Raw genomic sequence first — 20,140 nt, 5'->3', positions numbered from 1 at the left:
AGACATGCTCATCTACACATTCAAGAGTTAATCAAGCTCCTAATCATGCATCTAAGCCAAATAATATAGATTAGAACATATGCCAAACACGAAATTGAAAACCATTAAATCAAAACATATTTATTACATTAAATCCATGCTAGGGCTCAAACCCTAGCTTCCTAAATAGACTACTCACAACCCATCCACAAATCAACAACAATATACATCAATTAAAGAGGTAAAGGTGAAGAAGAGTGAGAAGTAACAAGAACAAGTCACAAATTGCTATGGAGCAATTATGACAAGCCTTGATTTATGGCTTCCCACTATACCCAATCTCATATCTTGATGTAGATAAGATCCCTTGAAGCTCCTTGAAAAATTGATGAGGATTTGATGGTGGAAATGTGAGGAAAAGAAAAATAGAAATTAAAATGGGAGTGGGTGGTTTTGGTGAAGGGTGAGAGAGAGAGTAATGAAGCTGGGGTATTGATGGTGGTGTGCGGCGGAATTGTGGTCGATGTTAGCGTAATGGGGTGTGATTGAATATATATGGCTACTGTGCGAGAGAGAGATAGAATGGGTGGCTCCGATTCGCCCAGAGAGAGAAAGATAAAGTTCTGGCTGGTCTTCATAATAATCAACTCAACTCTCTGCCATGTGTCAAAAAGTGATAAGCCCATTAGCTATTGTTTGAATTCCACGTGATGGCAGCAACGTTTCTTAATTGAAACCAAAGCTTAATTAAGTGCAAAGCTTAATTAAACTAAGGTCTAATTATGCGCACAACATTTTGTATAGCCGGTTCCGCATTCTCCTTTGACATTGACCTTGTTTGACTTCATCGTCCATCTTGTCCATTTATCGAAAACTCTGATTTGCACAATTTCACACAATTTTTTCTTGATTTCAGTAATTCCGCTTATTTCCAACACAACAAATAAAATTGGATTAATTACATTATAATTGACATGAGGATTAACTTAATTCTAGTGTTTTAGATATAATTACACGTATATATATAAATGTGTGTAATCACACCCCCACACTTGAACTTTGCTTGTCCCCAAGCAAACTAAATGTAAAATATTGAAAAATCTATTAACTCACAAACATAAAGGAATAGTAGTATTAGCCTTTCCAACCATAACCCTCGGGAAACTAATTATGTATATGACCATGAAGTAGACGAAGCACAACATAAGATTTTTTAATTTGTAAGGCAATTAAGATGCACATGTGAGAAATGCTCAAGTATATGCATGTGTTGACCATGTGTCAAATCAATCCACCACAATCAAATAGGCATATAGAAGACCCGACATAACCCACCAAACTCACATAGGTTCACTAAATATTACCACTCAAGTGTTTAGGGCTACATGTATTTCACTCAAAAGCAATTTCACAACACGCTTCGCCATATGCTTGCTCTTCGATCTCATCTCCGCTAGGTAACCCACAACTTTCAAGATCAAGAGGTCTTTTATTTGGTTGTAATGGGGCTAAGGGTAAGTGGCTATAAGAAATGAAGGATAAGGAAATACAAAGTCCATAGAAATTGGTGAAGCAACTCTCTCTTGTAGAGTTGTAAGACTTTTGTTTTCGAATGCTAACTCACTCACTCTAAAACCCAATGTACAACCCACAAACTAAACTACGTAATACTTTTTCTTTCTTTTTTTTTTCTTTTCTTCACACAACTTTTTTTTTTTTTCTTCTACTTTTCTTTTCCTTGAACTTTCTTTTTATTTTCACAATTTTTTTTTTTTTTTTTGGAACTTTCTTTTCTATACAAATCACTCACCCCCACACTTATTCTTTTCTAACCTCACACTTTTGACTTTTCTTTTCTTTTGAAGCACTCAAACATAAAGTCATTCTCTCGAATCGCTTCACCAACTACCATGGAAAGGTAGGATAAACGTGTAATTATATCTAAAACACGTATACCATCAATAAACAATTCCCGCAACCAATTCCAAATCCAAAACATAGTTCAAGGTTCTTACCCTTCTGTTGATATCAACCAAAACTATCTCAAGAGCTATTCCTCCCCCCCCCAAAAAAAAAAATTCCAAAATCGCAAACTCCACAAAACCTCATATCTCAGATTAAACAATCAGGTTAGGGCTTCAATTCGTATCAGCCAAAAGGATTTATCCAAAGAAAGGTGACAAATTTACCTAGTAGAGAAGGTCTGGAAGTTCGGCGGTGTAGCACGGCGGCCCTAGTTCAGCTCACGCGCTGACGGCGGCGCATACGGCGGCTCTTGTTGGAATTGGAGGTCGGAGTTAGAAGGTTATGCTAGACATTGAGGTGCTGACTTCATCCATGGTGGTCGTGTAACCCAAACATGGATGGAAAGTGGAAAACGACGACATGCAGAGTCTCGGATTTCGGCGATAGGTGTTCAGCGTTTTCCGGCGTCGGAGTTTGAGGCTATGGTTCAGGTTTTACTCTCTAGGGCTTACTGAGTCTGACGGTGGTGTCGATGTGGCGAGGTGATGGTCAGAAATCGACGAACGAGGAGGGCAGTGGTGTCGGAGCTTTCCGGGCAAGCATGTGGTGGTTAGGAGCTTTCGATCGATGGCAGAATGGCTGGGCTTTGATCGGATTTGGGTGCTGGTTCGAAGGGTGGAGGCGGTGTCAAGAGGTGGTGGCCGGAGACGGTGTTCTCCGGTGGTTGCAGAGGAAAGACGAAGAGAGAGGGAACGAGAGGTCGGGAGAGAGAGAGAGAGAGAGAGAGGATGCGGCCGAGAGGGAGAGAGGAAGAAAAATGAGGTTAGGTTTTTCACAATTTCTTATTTATACTAATGTGAGAGAAATACCCATTTTTCGCTTGCGACGAATTACGAAACCCTTCTAGCTAATTGCTTTCGGTTTGAAGCTCGTAACTTTTCTTTTATTCGTTTTTCGTCGGAAACTTCCTCAGTTAATTCTCGACTTCGTACTAGGCCCAAAACTCGATTTCGTTAAAACTAATAATTCAAATCTTCTCTACAACTCAATTTGTCTTTCTTTCAAATTTGCTTCGACAACCTTTTGCTTCAATGAACTTTAGTAACCTTCTAGGCCCAAAACAAAGGACCCTGGCCCAAACTTAAATTATAAGGCCTAAATCGTGATCTCGATACCAAAATAATTTCCAAAATCAATTCCTTCACTTAAATCACCTGGCGAAAAATCTTATTGGCGAAAAATTACCTTCAAAAACTAAACAAAATTTTTGGGGGCTCACAATAAATGTTTTGAATTGATCTAATTAGCTCCTCTTTTTTTCCTTAATCAAAGTTTTATTTGTCTAACTTTAGGAAGATAAAACAAGTTATACCAGGCGAGCTCCATCCCTAAAAACCTAGCCCTAAAAACTCTCTCTCTTGAGTTCCATCCCTGTCCGGCGGCGAGCTCTTGCGCCATCATCTGACGGGCTTTAGTTGACTCTGTGTGGGTCGCAGTAGCAGTTGGTGCAATGGGGGAGGGGGAGATCACAACAGTTATCAGGCTTGGGTTCACCACTCGATGGCTTCAGCGGCGGAATAGTTCGGTGTGGCGGGTTCAGAGGTCTGGCGGTGATATGCTCGCGGTGACGTGTTGTTATACCAATCGGAGGTTGGCCGGTGGTGGCGTGTTCTTGGAGGCACGACGTTGTGCCAATCGGATCAATTCGTTCTGGTTGGAACTCATGGATCCGGCCTGGGATTGGGTTTGTTTGCTTGGGGCTGCGCTTATTCATGGCTCTTCGGGAATGGTAGTAGGTTCAAGTCGGTAGTCCGGCGAACACGGTGGGGTGGCGCAGGGAGTCGTTTGGCGACGGAGGCTATGGTGGGGTTGCGAGGCTTAGCAGGCTTCCTGTGGTCGTCCTCTCTCCTGGGTCAAAACTCGGGCTTGGTCCCTCTTGTTGGGCCAGGAGTGGGATATATGGATGTGGCAGAGACAATCTTCGCTTCGGCTTTCCGGTGGGTGGTTCCTATCTGGTTTTGGATCAGCAAAAAAGTCTAGCTGTGCCATAGACGAGCATTAATATTGGCCTTCTAGTGGGTTGTGCCTATCTGGGTTTGGGTCAGAGGCGATGGCGCTTTGGAGCAGTTGTGGGTTGACGGTGTTGAGAATATGGTGGCGATGGTGTTGGGTTTATTTTAGTCCCAGGTCTGAATGTTGGGTAATTATTTTGGTCGGGTTTTGGACACAACGAGTGTTGGCTTGGTCGATCAAAAGCTGGTCAGGTGGACTCTGGGTGGCGAGTTAGTGTTGACACAAGTGAGTGGCTCCTGCGTTTGTTGTCTTTGTCATATAGTTGTAGTGCATGTTTGGAGTCGGGTTTTTTTGGCTCCTTGAGTCAGTCATTTTAGAGTTCCAGTGTGAAGTCTAGTGACCATTTCTGTGTACGAGATGTTGCCTAAAACTCGTTGTAAGCAGTTCATTATTAATGAAGTTCTTCTTGATAAAAAACAAACTTTAGGAAGATTAGTTCCCATTCCAAGGACCTAAAGGTTTATTGAGGGGCAATAAAGGTTTATTAGGAGGGTAATAAACCTCTCCGGTGACCTATGAGATCTTTGACAACCTTTTTGGGGACCTCCGGCGAGGTTTCATAAACTTTTATTGCCCCCCAATAAATGTTTATTAGGGGGCAATAAATCTTTGGTGACCTATGAGATCTTCGACGAGAAGTCCGGCGGCTGGCGATCGGTGACCGGATTCCTGCGACCGATGACTGATGATCGAAATCCGATCATCGGTGACCGGATTCTGGCAGCCGGCGACCGGAGTCCGACAGCCGGTGACGGGACTCTGGCGAAGTCTCCCATTGTTATGCCTCATATCAAAATAATTTAACTTATTACCAGTTTACAGTTAGTAAAAGACGATTTTACTTCGTGGATTTCTGTTTTATCGTTTAGGGGATGAAGAGTTGACTTTCTCATTGACCCGATAATTTAGAAAAATTTCTTGTGGAAGTTGTAGAATACATTAAACCGAGTTCATATACATGAAGTTTTCCCAAATCGGAGTTTGTATAGAAAAGTTATAATCGAAAAACCTAAGTTACTATTATGTTTAATTGTATGTATTTATATAATTGTATTTGCGGTTTCTGTTTTTGGAAAGGGGGAGAGAGAATTGTTTCAGCAAAACCGAGACCCCAAAACTTGAGACCCTTCTTTTTTTTGCCGTTCGGACCCAGAAACGAATTTCGACGATTTCTTCGTCGTTGGACCACCGCTGGACACACCACCGGTCACAAATTGACCCTCTCTTTCTTCTCTTCCATCTATGTAGTATCTCAAGTTGAAAAGCTTTGAATTGAGAGAATCAAAGAGAGATTTCCAGATTGGTATGCGCACCAGAATTTTTGGTTCGATCTCCAGTTTCCGGCGGTTTCCAGCCGAAATCCTTGGTGAGTTTTGATGCTTGGGAGGAGCTAATCGTTTTGCTACCCATCTTGCAGTTCAATTCGGCCGGAGGAGGAGAAATCAAACTGTGCAGTGGGGCTTCGTCACTGGTGGGGGAGCGTGCAGCCACCTATAAAATGCATTGTTTTAGTTTATAAATTATACCTAGTGAATTGGAGTCTTTGGCCACACTTTATTTTAGGAGAATTCAAATGTCGATATTGATAGGAGAGTGTTAGTTTTGAGATTGTTGGATATTTATATACATTGTTGTGAGTTAGAATTTAATTTTTATCCCTAGAGGATTTGAAGTTGTTAAGAAGGTTTGGGGGATGTTAAATTGACGAGAATCATGGATTATGGTTAGTAAGGATTCTAAATTTGGAAAAAATCGGGTTTAGGGGAAATTATGAGTAAATTGAGTTGTCATTATTTTGTGGAAGTAATTGTCAATTTTAGACTTTTTCCCTTTTATTATTTATACGTTGTTGTTTAAGGAAAACTGAATTGGAAGAGAATTGAGTCGTGCTTTCATTGATAATAGAGGCCTCTTTATATAGAAGATTACAAGACATAGAATCAGGGTTGTACAAGGAAAGATAATCATACAATTAATCGGATATCTATGAATATCTCCGAGAATATCTCTAATTCAAAATCCTATTACAACTAGGTCAAGTAACCTAGAGTTTGGGCCAGATACATATTCTGGATTTACTTGAACACTCCCCCTTGTGTCGCCCAAACGTGGTGCTCCTCTCATTGCCTTATTAAAAACCTTGCCGAGTAACAAAAACTCAGTGGGACCAAAATAACCTCGGTCGTAGGGGAAAAAGAGCACAACACACCCTTCACGTTTCGAGACCATACATGTTGACATCTCCCCCTGATGTCTTCAGCTTCCCCTAATGACAACGGTCATGGGAGTTCGGATAACTTCCACAAACGATGCTACCAACATGTTTCTCGAAAGTGGAATTTAGGCAATGACTTAGTGAGCAAGTCTGCCACACTGTCCTCAGATCGAACCTAGTTCACTTTGATCTTTAGGAGAGTCTGTTGTTGCTGATTATGCTTGGTGTTGTCGCTTTTGATGTAGACTTGCTTTATTTGTCCAAACAAGCAACATTATCCTAAATGCTTATAGGCTCATCTGTGGTAGACTTCAAACCACAATTGTTCGAACATGCGTAATTGTACATTCACGAACCACTTCGTGAAGAGCAATAGTCTCTGCATTGTTCTAATATATAGCGACTAGGGTCTGTTCTGTAGACCTCCAAGATATCACGGTCTTACCCATGGTGAACACTAAACCAGTTTGGGAAGACTTTTGTGTGGGTCAGAGAGATACCCAACATCAACAAAACCTTCCAAAACACATGTTGTTTTGGGATGGGGATAGAGGACGCAGGCCAGTGTTGGCGGCGTTCCTGGTGTGTGATGGGTCTGAATCGATCGTCTCTCTATAGGGATATAATAAGCCCATATCAATCGTACATCTCAAGTACTGAAAGATATCTTTTACCCCAATCCAATGGCGTCGCGTTGGCACAAAGCTATATTTAGCTAACAAGTTCACAGCATATGAGATGTCCAATCTTGTGCATTGAGCTAAGTATAATAATGCGCCTATTGTACTTAAGTAGGGCACTTTTGCCTCTAACACATCTTCATCATCATCCTAGCTTCGAATGAAAATGACCATTTTCAAGATCAAGACTACGGACGATCATGGGGGTGCTTGAAGGCTTGACCTTGTCAAAATGCCTAAGCATCTATCAACACGATGCTCAAGTTCCAAACCGAGACATAATCGTGTTCTCCCAAAATCCTTCATCTCAAACTCGGATTTCAAGTGTTCAGCGGTTTCCCTTAACTCTTTAAGGGCTTCCAATGAAGATCATGTCCAACATGAACCGTGATAGAATATGAAACTTGTTATGAAAATGCACGGGCATATCCCTTCCCAATCAAGTAGTCACTTTAGTAAGCATTTCAACTTCTTTGTAAAACACGCTCCATGCTCTAGAGCCACTTGACTTGGGAAAATGAAGTTCACCATGAACTTTCATGTATATTCTGTATCTAGATTCCCATAGAGATACGTAGTGACCACATTCGTAAGCTGCATGTTCAGTTATTCGGAAACTACCAAACTAACAGGGTAGTAGAGTGCAATGACATCCATTACGAGAGAATATGTCTCATCGTAGTCGATTCCAGAGCGTTTTGTGTGAAGCCTTGCGTCATAAGGCGAGATTACCATATCTTTTTCTCAACACGCTTGAAGACCCATTAGTCAATATGTTTTATGTTAGGAGGTGTTGGCATCACTGGCTCGAAAACCTTCCTCTTCGTTAGATAATCCAACTTAACCTGGATCGCATCTTTCCATTTAGGCCAAATTTCTCTACGTTGGCATTCATTCATCAACGGAGCGTGGTTCGATATCATCAGACTCAACAAACTCATGCGCAATGAAAAGCACGCATACATAATCAATTATGATGGAGTTTCTATCCCACGTCTCATGTACACTAGTGTAATTTTCAAAGAGCTCTATATTCTCATGATTAAGTTATGACGTTGAGGCGTCCCCCAACGGTAACCATAATCCGGAAGATTCTCATGAGACGAATTTTGAGTCTTGATGATCAAAGGATTGGAATGTGCCCAAGTATCCTTCGAACCCACGGGCCTCCCACGCATCCTAGCTGGGGCCATGGCTTGTAACGCCAGAGTGCCACTTTCTTTGGCGTTGGTGCCATACCTACTTCCATGTAGGGTGTCGCTACGTCCTCTGGTAGGGACGTCCATCTTTGCAGGCATATTTGCAGCAGATATGTGTGATCTTGTCACTTTAATGGGGACCGAGATGAGATATAGTGGGGACAGACCACGACAATTCCTGTCGTTCCTACTGAACATCTTGTGTTCTTATCTCCCCCTAACGACGGGAAGATTGTCTGATCAAAGTGACAATCCGCAAATCTAGTGGTAAGGAGATCGCCTTGCAAGGACATTAAGTGGTGGACGATTGTTGGAGTTTCAAATCCAACTGAGTTGCCCATTCATCTGTTAGCACCTATCATAGTGCGCTGTGGCGGCGCAATTGGCACATAAATGACACACTCAAATATGCGTAAGTACTATACTGGTACCTAGTTACTAGCGGTAACGCAGAGGTAGATTGAGTGGCTGTGGGTCGTAGACGAATTAGTATAGCTGCATGCGATATTGCATCACCCCAAGCGGATATAAGGAGATTGGTGCACATTACCAATGTCCAGACTACCATCGTAGTCATTTCTGCGAGACCATTGAGGGGTGTACATGGTAATATGATGTCTAACATCAGTCCCATTGCAATAACCATCGAAAGTCTTCGATGTAAACTCTCTAGCATTGTCAAATCCAATTGACTGAATAGGATGATCCGGGGAGTGAGCCCGATGTCATATGATATGTGCTAGGAATGTAGTATAAGCAGCATTTACAGGTGGGCAATCGCACAACACGTGACCAACGTGTTTGCGTGTCAACCAACATCATGAGATATTTAAACGTCCGCAAGTTGGTTGAATCAGTCCACAGAATCCCCATGGATTCTATGTAAGAACAGAATGAGTATTTTCATATCCTTTGCATAGGACTGTCTCAGTCCTAATTTCCTTAAGGAACGGGTTTTGTAAAATGAGTGAGAGGCCTTAGAAGCAACCAATGAGGATTTTGGTTGGGCCTGAGCGTCTGAAACGCTATTTGAAGCAAAGTTGGTGATTTCAACATCACCTGGGGTGCCATCACCATGATGGACGCCATCCATGGCGTCATGGATAGGGATTGTGCCAGCTCTAGGCTGGTCGTGGACTGCGGCGGCGCTAGAGGCAGCAGCAGCGGTCATACTTAGTCCAGGAATCAACTTTTGATTCATGCTTCGTTTCGCTCGAAAGAATGGATGTCCGTGTGAAGTCTTTAGTAGACGGATCATCATGACTAGGATGACCTATCCTGTCGTGACAAAGCCATTATGTGTCTAAATCCAAAAGATCTTCTCTCATAACTTTGTTGGATTTAATAGCTCGAATAGTGGTGACATAAAATCTACTAGAGAGACACATACACTTCTCTAAGATGCGCCTTTGTTCGCAATCATTAGTGGTATTGCAAAGGAACTCATTTCCGTTCTGTAAATGCGTTTTCGCATGGAATCCATTGGCTTGAATAGCTAAATAGGGTGTGTTTGGCCCTAGGAGCGTAGAGAGCTTTTGCGACATTAATCAAGGTGCCATTTGGCAAAGGGAACTCGGGCTATTCCATGTCCTTGAACTAATACTAATGGCCCAGCCATCGTAGTCACAAAGTCATATGCTCAGAATCAAAATGGAGTCATAATGAAAAGAACTCGAAATTTTATTCATAAGCCAACGGAGTACATCATTGTTTCTTAACTATTAAGAGAATCTAATCCAAGTACTAGCTAATGTAAAACAATGGTAGTCGTTTAACTTCTTTCTGTAACTCCAAAATAAATATGACCAAGTGAGTAGAGAGATGTCACTGGAGCAAAGCTCGCTTAAGTACCACTTATCTCAAAACCTTCCTAGACATCATACTCATTTTGGATGAGCCTATGTGAAGAAAAACTAAGCTAATGGCATTTACTACAAAGTATATGGCCATAGCCAATTACATCTCTTGGAAAAATAAAGACTTAAACAGACTTGGCGATCTATTGATCCCAGCCAAATTTGTAGTCTTCAACCCTTCACTCTAGATCATCTTCTTGATCTTCTTGTTCCACATAGTGAGCTTCTCTTGCTTCACAATATGCTTTGTAGGCGGTGACAATTTCTTCACGAGCTCTACAAATATGTGCCCAATGAACGGATACTCCACATCGAGAACATACATCTCTTTGCTCAAACTCAATTGATTGAGGCACTTTGAAAGCATCATTTAGATGGCTCTTAATGTTGGTGGCGCCACCAATATGGCCAGAGGCGTTGCCTCCCTCTCTCTTTCCACGTTGACCTTTTCGGTTATGTGTTCGCCTATTTTGGCAGTTACTTTCCCAAGTAGAGCGATTATATGGACCAGAACGTCCAGAAGTATCCCTAAGATTAGGGTTTCGCTCTTGGTGCCCTCTCTTTGGGGCGCGACTATAATTGGATTCCAGAATATGCTCTGTCTTCAATGAGCTCATGAAACATTGTGATCCGTCTTGCAGTAACATCGATTTGATAGTTCTTAGCAACCATCAATTCAGAGACGGGGGAGGTAGAGAGTCTTCTTAATCAACATCGCATCTGTGATCTCTTTACCACAGAATTCCATTAAGGATTTAATGCCAAGTGCTTCCGAGTTGTAGTCAAGAACTTGAAATCACAGAAGCGGAGGCTATGCCATCTCACTTCTAGTTCAGGAAGAAAGGAGTCACGGATGTTGCCAAATCTTTCTTCGAGTGAGACCCACAACCTTCTGGGGTCTTCTTCATTCATATACTCGTACTGGAGCGAATCATCCATATGACGAGTCATTAGGATGATGGTTTTCGCCTTATTTGCCTCTAAGGCTGCTCTATTTTCTTCCAAAGGTTGAGCTTGCTCAACAGTTAACACGTCCTGGTTAGGCTCGAGAATCATATCCAGGATTCCATCGGCCTTGAGATGCTGGCGAATATCACGAACCCACTTGTGATATCCAGAGCCAGTTATTCCCAATAGAGCAAAGTCCAGTTTGTTCAGGTTACTCATCCTGAAAGAGAACAAGAAATTAGGGTTAGTTTCGGAGCATAAAAGGCTACCACGAAAACATATAAAATTTCTGAGCGTAATCGCTCCCAAGAAATTAGGAATTTCTAAGCGTAATCGCTTCCAAGAAGTTCAATTCCAAGAGGTATTAGATTAGATCGAAACAATGATGTTTGTGGTTTCACCCCTTTTTAGTAAAAATCTCGAAATAGGTCGCCTGAAAATTTGCAGGAAAATGGTCGGAAAAGTCGCAGGAAAATGGCCGGAAAAGTGGCCGGCGGTGACCTGTCACCGGAGCTAACATGGCACCGGAGCTGCTGACGTGGCACAGAGATGCTGACGAGCTAATGACATGGCAGTGGGACGGCTTCTGGGCTGCGTCAGTGGGCTTCTGGGCTTCTTTCTCTTCCTCCCCCCCTTTTTTTCTTTTCTTCTTCTGCCGGTTCAAGTGTGAAGATACTCAGGTGGCCGGTTCACGTGTTTTTAGGCCGGTTCCGAGGAAAATTTTTCCGGTTCCTGGATCCTGGGGTTGAATCGCCGATTGTGGTGAAAGATGACAGTAAGAGGTGGATTGGAAAGGTGCGAACCGGGCAGGGGAGCTTTTGCTTCTTCTAGGGGCCGGTTCGGTATAAATCCGGCTGGTTCTTGGGGTGGGATTTGAGGCTTCAAGGTATGCGGCAGAGGTTTCTGGAATTTGAAGGCTACAAATTTAGGGTTTCAAGGTTAGGGCTTCATGCTGATAATGTGTTTAAGAAAAACTGAATTGGGAGAGAATTGAGTCCTGCTTTCATTGATAATAGAGACCTCTTTATATAGAGGATTACAAGACATAGAATCAGGGTTGTACAAGGAAAGATAATCATACAATTAATCGGACATCTATGAATATCTCTGAGAATATCTCTAATTCAAAACCCTATTACAACTAGGCCAACTAACCTAGAGTTTGGGCCAGACACATATTTTGGATTTACTTGAACAACTGCCAATTTGTACAGGACGTAGTGGGCCCTTGAGTGAGGAGGATTCCGGTAGGCAGCAGGCATAGCTATGAGGTTTACCAGTTTGTGGACTTTTGATTTTAATTAATTATGCATGCAATACTGATTTTCGATTATGAATATATTTCGAGATTCAAAATATTTGATTAAATGTGATTTCATTGTTATCGAAAAGAAATGATTTTTTTTTTTGTTTAAACGTGACTTGGTAAGGAGGCTATCGTTTGTCGCGTGCATGCATTACCTGGTCGGCAGTACCCTCTAGACTCTATCTCGGTCAGCAGTTCTCTCCAGATGACATGAGCTAGTTAGTCGGTAGTACCCTCTAACTATCTGTGGTTAGTCAGTAGTACCCTCTAATCACCGCCTCTTGGATTCCGGTCAGCAGTACCCTCGATGCGAAATCAGGTCGGCAGTACCCTCCAGATGGCATGAGATGACTAGTCGGCGGTACCCTCTAGTCATCGAACGTTTTACACTGAGCTGTTGATTTCAAAAAGAGGATTTGAATGATTAATTATTTGTGATGCATGCCGGTTTTAAACATGAAGAAAATGGGAAAAACATTCACTTTACTTTTATTTCTTTAGTAAATTACTTTATTTTTGTCCACTCACTCTAACGGTTTTCAATGCTTTTCCCTGGGCCCTTCAGTTTTTCAACTGCCCAGATTTTAGATTGCCGAGGTCGTGCATTCGGGAATTCAAGGCTTAGGATCCACCGCTTCCGTTTTGACTGTAGGTTATTACTTAACCTACTTATATAATATATCGGCTTAATTTCGTAGAATTGCTCTGATAACCAAAACTTAATCTGGAAGAGTGTTTAATACTTGAGAATTTGAATGTTATAGTTGTGCTAGGATGAATTACTATCTAGAATGTTAATATACCTGGAATGTAAATATTTGGAATGTATAAATTGGTGTTGTGATGTTAGTTTAAGCTTCATGTCTAGGTCTTGCTAAATTTGGGTAGTCCATTCTTAGGGGAAGTTTTGCAGAATTTTCTGCAAAAATTTTACCTAAGGTGGGCCCCGCAGGCCCAGTTCGGGTTTCAGGGTGAAATCCGGTCTGGGTTCTGTTATCTATTGCTTCTCTCTCTACCATCTCTCTCTCTCTCTCTCTCTCTCTATGTAACAAAAGGGTGAGAGCAAAATAGTTTTTTTTTTTTTTTTTTTTTTTTTTTTAAACTTAATTGAATATTAGAGAAGAGTTTATTAGAGTCTTTATGGGTAAGTAAAAAAAAAGCAGTGGTGTAGGGGGAGGAAAAAGGTGTCTAGAATTAGGGTAAATGGTCAAAACCGTTTTTTTTTTTTTTGTTGAAATTAGACAATATGGATTTCTTTTCAAGGAGAGACTTCCTAAATTTACAGCTCCATGCTAATGGAGAAGATGCGGGGGAAGCTGCGGGGGTTACCACCACATCCTCTCCTCAGGCCTCCACAACATTACTTCTATGATCTAAGGAGCACTCCCAGCACCACATATTATAACCTCCTTAGCTGGAAGGAGAGCTAACACCCCATGTTGTCAGGTAACAAAAGAAGGGATTACATTTTGAAATGGCCAGGAATACATTAGCCATTTCATTAAATCACAATTCGCTGCTTCATATGATTTACTGATTCTATCCAATTTGTAGTCATAATTTTTTCTTTCATTATATCCAATTTGTAGTTGTATATACATCTTTATATACTGCTGTATGCCATATGCAGTAATCATAACCAAAGGATTTGCTCATGATTGATGCTTCTAGCACATTGTCCCAAAATAACAACGGCAATATGTATCTTCATCCACTGTTTTCATCTGCATCCTTATATTGCAGGTCATGATTGTTGAGATCTTTTCAGCCTCCAGGGAAGAAGGTGAAAGATCAGCTATTGAATTTGAATAAAACGTGACGGATATGCCAAGTCATTTTCTTCATCTGATGCGCCAAGAGAAATTCGAGAATCCTAATACACATCAAAAGGAACAAGTTCAACTCTTAATTCCATTAGGAATAAATGATCACCAAATAATCGAAAGCAGAGTTTACACATCTGAGTAATGTCAGCATGCTACACACCTCTTAACTGGGATTCTGGGAAAAATATCAAGACAAGTAAAAATATGGTAATACTACAAGCACACACATCAGGCATCTTTCTACACACCAGTAACATTGGATGGCATGAATGGTTCTAGTACTTTAACAACAAGACAATAGAGTTCTTATGCACTGACCTGTTGTTGTCGTCGACGTTGGATAGCAGTGAATGCTCTAACCAAGATATAAATTGGAAAAAGAATCCCAATTGTTCTCAACATCATTAACTGCAGTGTTATGAAAATATTAAAATGTTTTCTTTTACATATTCCTGAACAGCATTTCATTTTCTAAACACGAAACAGAGTTGGCCAAACTCACTGTGAACAGTGTCAATGTGTACTCTCCAGCTCCACTAATTATGACTGGAAGCATATGGCGTAAAACCAGAAGAACCATAAACTGAAAATAATCAAATATGTAAATGTATGCTGTACATTAAAATTAGTAAAAAAGAAACAGTTATGAGAGAGGTGTTACAGTTATAGCAACTATACGGCAGCATAGCAAGCTTCTCGAAGAGGGAGCTGAATATTCATCATCAAAGTCGTTATTCATGTACTCAAGATCAGTAGTAACCATTGCTAGGAATCCCGGATTCTGCAAGTCTCTTCTAGAAATCTCCCAATTCCCCCTAAGATCACAATACCATATTGAAATAAAAAGAAATGGTTCTCAATTAGTTAATTCCAGAAGGACCTGTATGTTATTGCAGCAAAATAGAAAACCTTGAAAATACGGAGAAATAAGTTGAAAGATACCGGAAGTTCATTGGAATACCACCGTAATGAAATAGAGGAGGTGGTGCAGTATAATCTGGCTTGAATTGCTGCGATTTCACATTCAACCAAAAATAAAAATAGTGAATATTTGGTGAAGTCTTAAACTTAACTGACTCAGAAACACGAACGCAGTGGCATACCTGGCGGCAAATCTCACATATTGTATCACCCTTCTCGTTGCACCACCTCTGAACACACTTACGGTGAGCATACTGCAAAAGAGCTGATTAGTAAATCAAAGACAAATAAAAACGAAAATAGTTATAATTGCAACATGTAAAAGCCAGTGAAATTACTTGCTAGTGCCTTGAGCAGGGGCTAGAGAAAGGGGAAAAGAAATACAATAGTTGCCTGCTAAATCCCTCCGATATGAAATTGTACTTAGAAGAATGAATAGCTTAACCCAAAGAGAACTTCACATGAACTATATCAGAATCAGAGATTGTGCCCACCATGATCAGTCCCAAATTAGAGGTTCTACAGATTCTACGGATTTCCTTATTATGTTACAAATTATTGTACAATTATATGTTCCTTGCAAGTTACAACCAACTTTGCTCCAATGAATACATAATTTCTTGAAATAAAAGGACAAGATTTCCTCTGAAAACAAGTCAACATATTCTTAATTAAAGAAGCTCAACACCTAAGTAATAAAACCACTGAAGCTTTCCTTAAACAGCAGCCCTCCAATCTAAAAAAAACAAACTGGAAGAGAAATCCTGGAACCAAAGCCCATAAAGATGCCCAGAAATGGATTCTATTCCAGAAAATCTCCACCTACTCACCTCTCGCAAATAATTTTCGTAATGTTTTCCAGACAAAAATTTTGTTCGAAATTATACTTCACTTGGATTTTCTATATGCAAGATTAGATTACAATACCCAGTGTCATACATCTCTCCTCAGAATTTCTATCTGTGTGTCCACAAAATTTAGTTTTGTATGATAAGCCTCTAATTTATAAGGGACATCCAAAGTTCTAAAGTATGATCCCAAGTTTTATTGTTCCCAACTAATGAAGTTTGGCATACAATATGGACCATCACATGAGCATATGTGCATAAAACATAAGCACCAGAAAATAAGAATCACATAACTGGACTAAATTAGCAGGCAAAATATATTGAAATTTTAAAGGGCAAGCTATTAGTGCAAACAAAGGCCTGGGAGTGAAATTTTGGGAGAGAACGTACAAATGAAGCAAATACATGAGCATTTCAGTTGTGAAACAAAATGCAATAGACGTAAGTACGTTGTAGTTCGATCAAACAAATAGCAATGGGACTAGTTAGTCTCGTAACTACTATTTAATGGGACTATTGTAACTACTAGTTAGCACAAGATTGTAATTTCAAACAACATCCAGCAGAAGCTTCAAATACAAAAGGTAGAGCATCAAATTAAATACCACTGACCTTCAAGCTACCACAGCAAGAACATGGTGCTTCCATGTTTGAGTCATCATCCTCATCGTGGCAAATCCTACATTCTACAAATTTTCTAGCAGATGACTGGGTATTCACGTCTATTTTATGGGAAGAATCCATATTATTGTGGCTAGCTGTCTGTGTTGGGTGCTGCAACAGATATTTGCTCTCTATAGCATCTTCAAGGGAAGCTTCAGTGATCAATCGATCCACCAACAACACAAAATGATCCCCCATCCTTTAAATCACAACAAAAGTCAATCTAAAATCATCTAAGTGACCACAAATGAAAATTCAAATTTGAATCTGTACCAAATATTAAAAATAAAACTATCCCGAATTTTAGAAAGAATCGAATACCTATCTGCAATTGAGACTGGATATTTTATCAGATAGAATACAAAAAGGAGAATGAAGTACAAGTAGCAAGAAATACGTCGAGATGATGAAACTAAATGCTCCGTCAATTGATGAGACAATTGTAGGACATTAAAGGGGAGTATTACTAACTCTGAAAGCTGTCACAGCTTGGTCTTGTAAGTTACAAAGCCTCTCAATTATGCAGACATTTAAAGATTATAGACATGGAATTGAGAAAAGAAAAAGGGCACATACTAAATATTTTCTTACTTTAACCCTAACAAAATAAAAGGAATCTCCATTTTAACGTAAGAGTACAATTGAAGCAAGCAATTAGAAATGGGTAGAGCATCCTAGAGCAGGAAGTTGTGAGTCCGACAACTAAGAACCAAGAGAGATTTGTGAATTACCTCTAACACAGTCCAAACAACGCAAGCATCCGTACAGAATTGAACCCTAATCATTAAGAATAAGAAAAAACAAGTGAGGACAGAACAATTGCCGGAATCCAAAAATATATGTCCCTTCCTTCAATTCTGTTTCCTCAGCAAAATCAGAAAGAAATGATATAGGATGGAACCACCCTTTTGAGTAAACATTGAGCAGCCATCAACACAAACAACAACGAAACATTATTTCTAGAAAAAGCAACGGAACATAATTCAAAATGCAACAAAATAATTATCCATACATTTGGGAAACAAACACTTTTTGCTTGAGCTGCATCAAGATCAACAAAGTAGCATCAGGTACAAAAGAAAAAGAAGAGGAAAATAATGCTCAGGAATACAGAAAAAGGGGGAAATAAAAAAGGTGAATGTACCTTTTGTGCAAAATGAGAATCAATAATAGATGGATAGCTTTGAAAGCAGAAAATGCAACACAGAATTGAGCAGACAGTTGACAATAGAACTATAGAAGATTAACAACAATGACGTCACACCCACAAACGAAAACAACTAGAAAGAACAATTGCCAAAGCCCAAACCAAGAAGGAAAGTGCAGAGAGAGATAATGATTTCCATGTAGGAAAAGGAAAGATTAAATGAGAGATAAGGAAGGAAGAAGGCTTACGGCAATGGAAATGGGATTCTCTGCAATTGAAGAAAGCTGCAATCTTTTGCTTTGTAGCTTGAGTTTCTTGAAACGAAGCAAGAGATCGAGTGTAGTCGATCGCTGTAGAATTGTTACGAAGAACCTATTAGAAAGAAACCAAGCTTTTTTGTTAATTTTTTTTATGGGATGGAGAATAAACCCAGCATGCTGCATGCAAGAGAGAGAGAAAGAATCTCTAACCGCAAAACACAACATCATGCCACCACGTCCTCCAACTCCAACTATTCCTCTTCCATTCTTCACCGCTTTCTCCGGTTGCCTGTTATTTTTCGGTCATTTCATTTCTTTTCTCCCTCTCATGATTCTCATGATTCTATAGGCTATGTGCCTATGTGGGATTCTAACTCTCACCACTAACGGACAAAATAGCATATTTTATCGCAAGAAAAAAATATTTACAGCAGAATAGGTGTGCCAAGGTCAATTTGCTTTCTTCTTGTAAAAAAAAATTGAAATCATGAGCATGAACCGTTCAATCCTATATTTGAAGAAATTTCTCATTTTTTTATTCTTCGTAATTATATATAATTCATAAATAATTAAATCCAATAATGATAAAGCAAAATATTTCAAACTGTCAAATCCTAGGATCAAATACTCCCAACGTCTAAAATTTCAAGAAGAAGTATAGCATAATCGGATTATACGGGTTCACTTCGTGTTGGCAGTTTGACCCGCGGCCGACCCGTTTATTAAATGGGTCATGACTGGTTGACCCGCGGCTGACCCGCTTTTTAATCGTGCGGATTCAACCTTCTTTATTTCGTGCGGGTTTCAAGTCGTGTCAGAATTGACAGCCCTACATATAATAGCCTAGGCTAATAGAATTATAACATTTAAGCAAACTTCAATGCTTGAGGTAAAAAAAGAGAGTTATATTAAAGGGACTAATTAACAGCAAGTATTTGTCATGTGAGCTAATCACATTATTCAAGATATTGATACACATTTCGTGGACTGTATAATAATTTCACCTTGATCGTATTTCTTTTATAGTAGAAATCTATACTACTATAAATGGAATTGCTCTTTTAGTGTCAAAGGGCTTCACCAAATACCCTTACATATCATAATTATAAAATTAAACTAATAAAATATAAATAGACACAAGTGTACAATTGAAAAAGTAACCAAACCACCACTATTCTATGTCCAAAAAAAAAAAACCACTTTTCTTTTTAGTTAACCCATTTTTCCATTAACCTCACAATATCAGTTGCGAGAAATACAGGCACGTTGTTATTATCAATAAACAACATACAATATTACAACTAAGAGTGGACAACAATTAGTTAGTGAGTCGAAGACTTCCCTTTACAAAGTAAGTTTTAATGTCACTAGACTAAATGATACTGCATCCTTGGTCATATTACTTTTCTTGATAATCATGACTTGGTTACGCCAACTAGATTTTTTTTTTTTTAGAAGAAAATGAAAACTTTATTTCTTAATCAAGAAAGTCAATTTAAGAAGAATGATAATAAAGGAACAAAGAGCGTTCTGCTTCCCCTATTCTTAAACCCTAGCTGTCAAGCCTTGTCATTTTACTAATGTCGGACTTTGTCTTGGTCAAATCCAATTCCGATAGAGGTTTCTCTAGCCGGCCTATACCATCATCATGATAGCATCTCGCTAGTGATTTTTTTCGCTTAGATGAGTATTGTCGATGTTGGTGGGCATCTAATGGCTAATGGGCGTCGTTGAGGTGTCTGGTCATATCATGGTGGCAATGAAGTTGCTATGGCACTAGAAGTTATCGGCGGCTTTGTAATGAGCCAATGATGAATATGGGTCTGGAACCCAAGTATTGGAGTCAAAAGATTGGTGCAAATTTCTGCACTAGAAGACAAAAACTGTAAAACCTGACCTATAAGGATTCCGGCAGCAGTTCCGGCCAAACCATGATGAACTAAGCTATGAAATTTTACTACAATAATCTACACTCATGGAGGAACATTTGGTATGAAGAAACCAAAGGCCAATTCCTAACTCTCGGTGGAGATTCAATTGAAGGAAGAAAGGAGAAGAAAGTGCGCAAACGGACAAAAAATGGGTCAATGGTGGTCAACGCCGGATTCCGGACATTTCCGGGCGAGTTGGCCGGTCAAGAACATGTGTGGAGGACAAGAAAGAGCTGACTAGGGTTAGAAACTTTAGGTGGGAAGACTTTAGGTTTAGGTTATTTTGAAATTCAAAATTTGAAAGATGACAAGTAGTCTCATTC

General features: G+C 39.9%; 1 protein-coding gene across 8 annotated transcripts; it reads right to left on the bottom strand.

Moving 5' to 3' along the window:
- Nucleotides 1-13,520: 13,520 nt before the first annotated feature.
- LOC133722040 (uncharacterized) lies at nucleotides 13,521-18,195 on the bottom strand. 8 transcript variants are annotated; one of them, XM_062148848.1, is made up of 10 exons: nucleotides 17,624-17,826; nucleotides 17,492-17,520; nucleotides 17,211-17,256; nucleotides 16,429-16,702; nucleotides 15,151-15,222; nucleotides 14,990-15,057; nucleotides 14,709-14,862; nucleotides 14,550-14,630; nucleotides 14,366-14,455; nucleotides 13,521-14,094 (listed from the first exon to the last, which is right to left on the bottom strand). In XM_062148848.1, exons 4-10 carry the CDS (start codon nucleotides 16,675-16,677, stop codon nucleotides 14,017-14,019), a joined length of 792 nt encoding a protein of 263 aa, XP_062004832.1. In that variant the 5' UTR covers nucleotides 16,678-16,702; nucleotides 17,211-17,256; nucleotides 17,492-17,520; nucleotides 17,624-17,826; the 3' UTR covers nucleotides 13,521-14,016. The 8 variants fall into 8 exon arrangements, with proteins under 8 accessions (XP_062004832.1, XP_062004831.1, XP_062004833.1 ...); XM_062148842.1 differs by lacking the exons at nucleotides 17,492-17,520; nucleotides 17,624-17,826 and adding exons at nucleotides 17,875-17,998; nucleotides 18,097-18,195 and having other exon boundaries at nucleotides 13,522-14,094; nucleotides 16,429-16,678; XM_062148844.1 differs by lacking the exon at nucleotides 17,624-17,826 and adding an exon at nucleotides 17,875-18,154 and having other exon boundaries at nucleotides 13,522-14,094; nucleotides 16,429-16,678.
- Nucleotides 18,196-20,140: the final 1,945 nt, after the last annotated feature.

The sequence above is a fragment of the Rosa rugosa genome, chromosome 7 (genome assembly GCF_958449725.1).
Source record: "Rosa rugosa chromosome 7, drRosRugo1.1, whole genome shotgun sequence".
NCBI lineage: Eukaryota > Viridiplantae > Streptophyta > Magnoliopsida > Rosales > Rosaceae > Rosa > Rosa rugosa.
This window is presented reverse-complemented; position numbering and strand designations above follow the sequence as displayed.

What these genes read in the sequence shown, in the direction of transcription:
- LOC133722040 (XM_062148842.1), bottom strand. Translation starts at nt 16,677, where the DNA reads ATGGGGGATCATTTTGTGTTGTTGGTGGATCGATTGATCACTGAAGCT. An exon ending in GCCGTATAGTTGCTATAACT is followed by an intron (nt 14,631 to 14,708) that starts GTAACACCTCTC and finishes GATTATTTTCAG; the next exon opens with TTTATGGTTCTTCTGGTTTT. An exon ending in AACGTCGACGACAACAACAG is followed by an intron (nt 14,095 to 14,365) that starts GTCAGTGCATAA and finishes GATGTGTATTAG; the next exon opens with GATTCTCGAATTTCTCTTGG.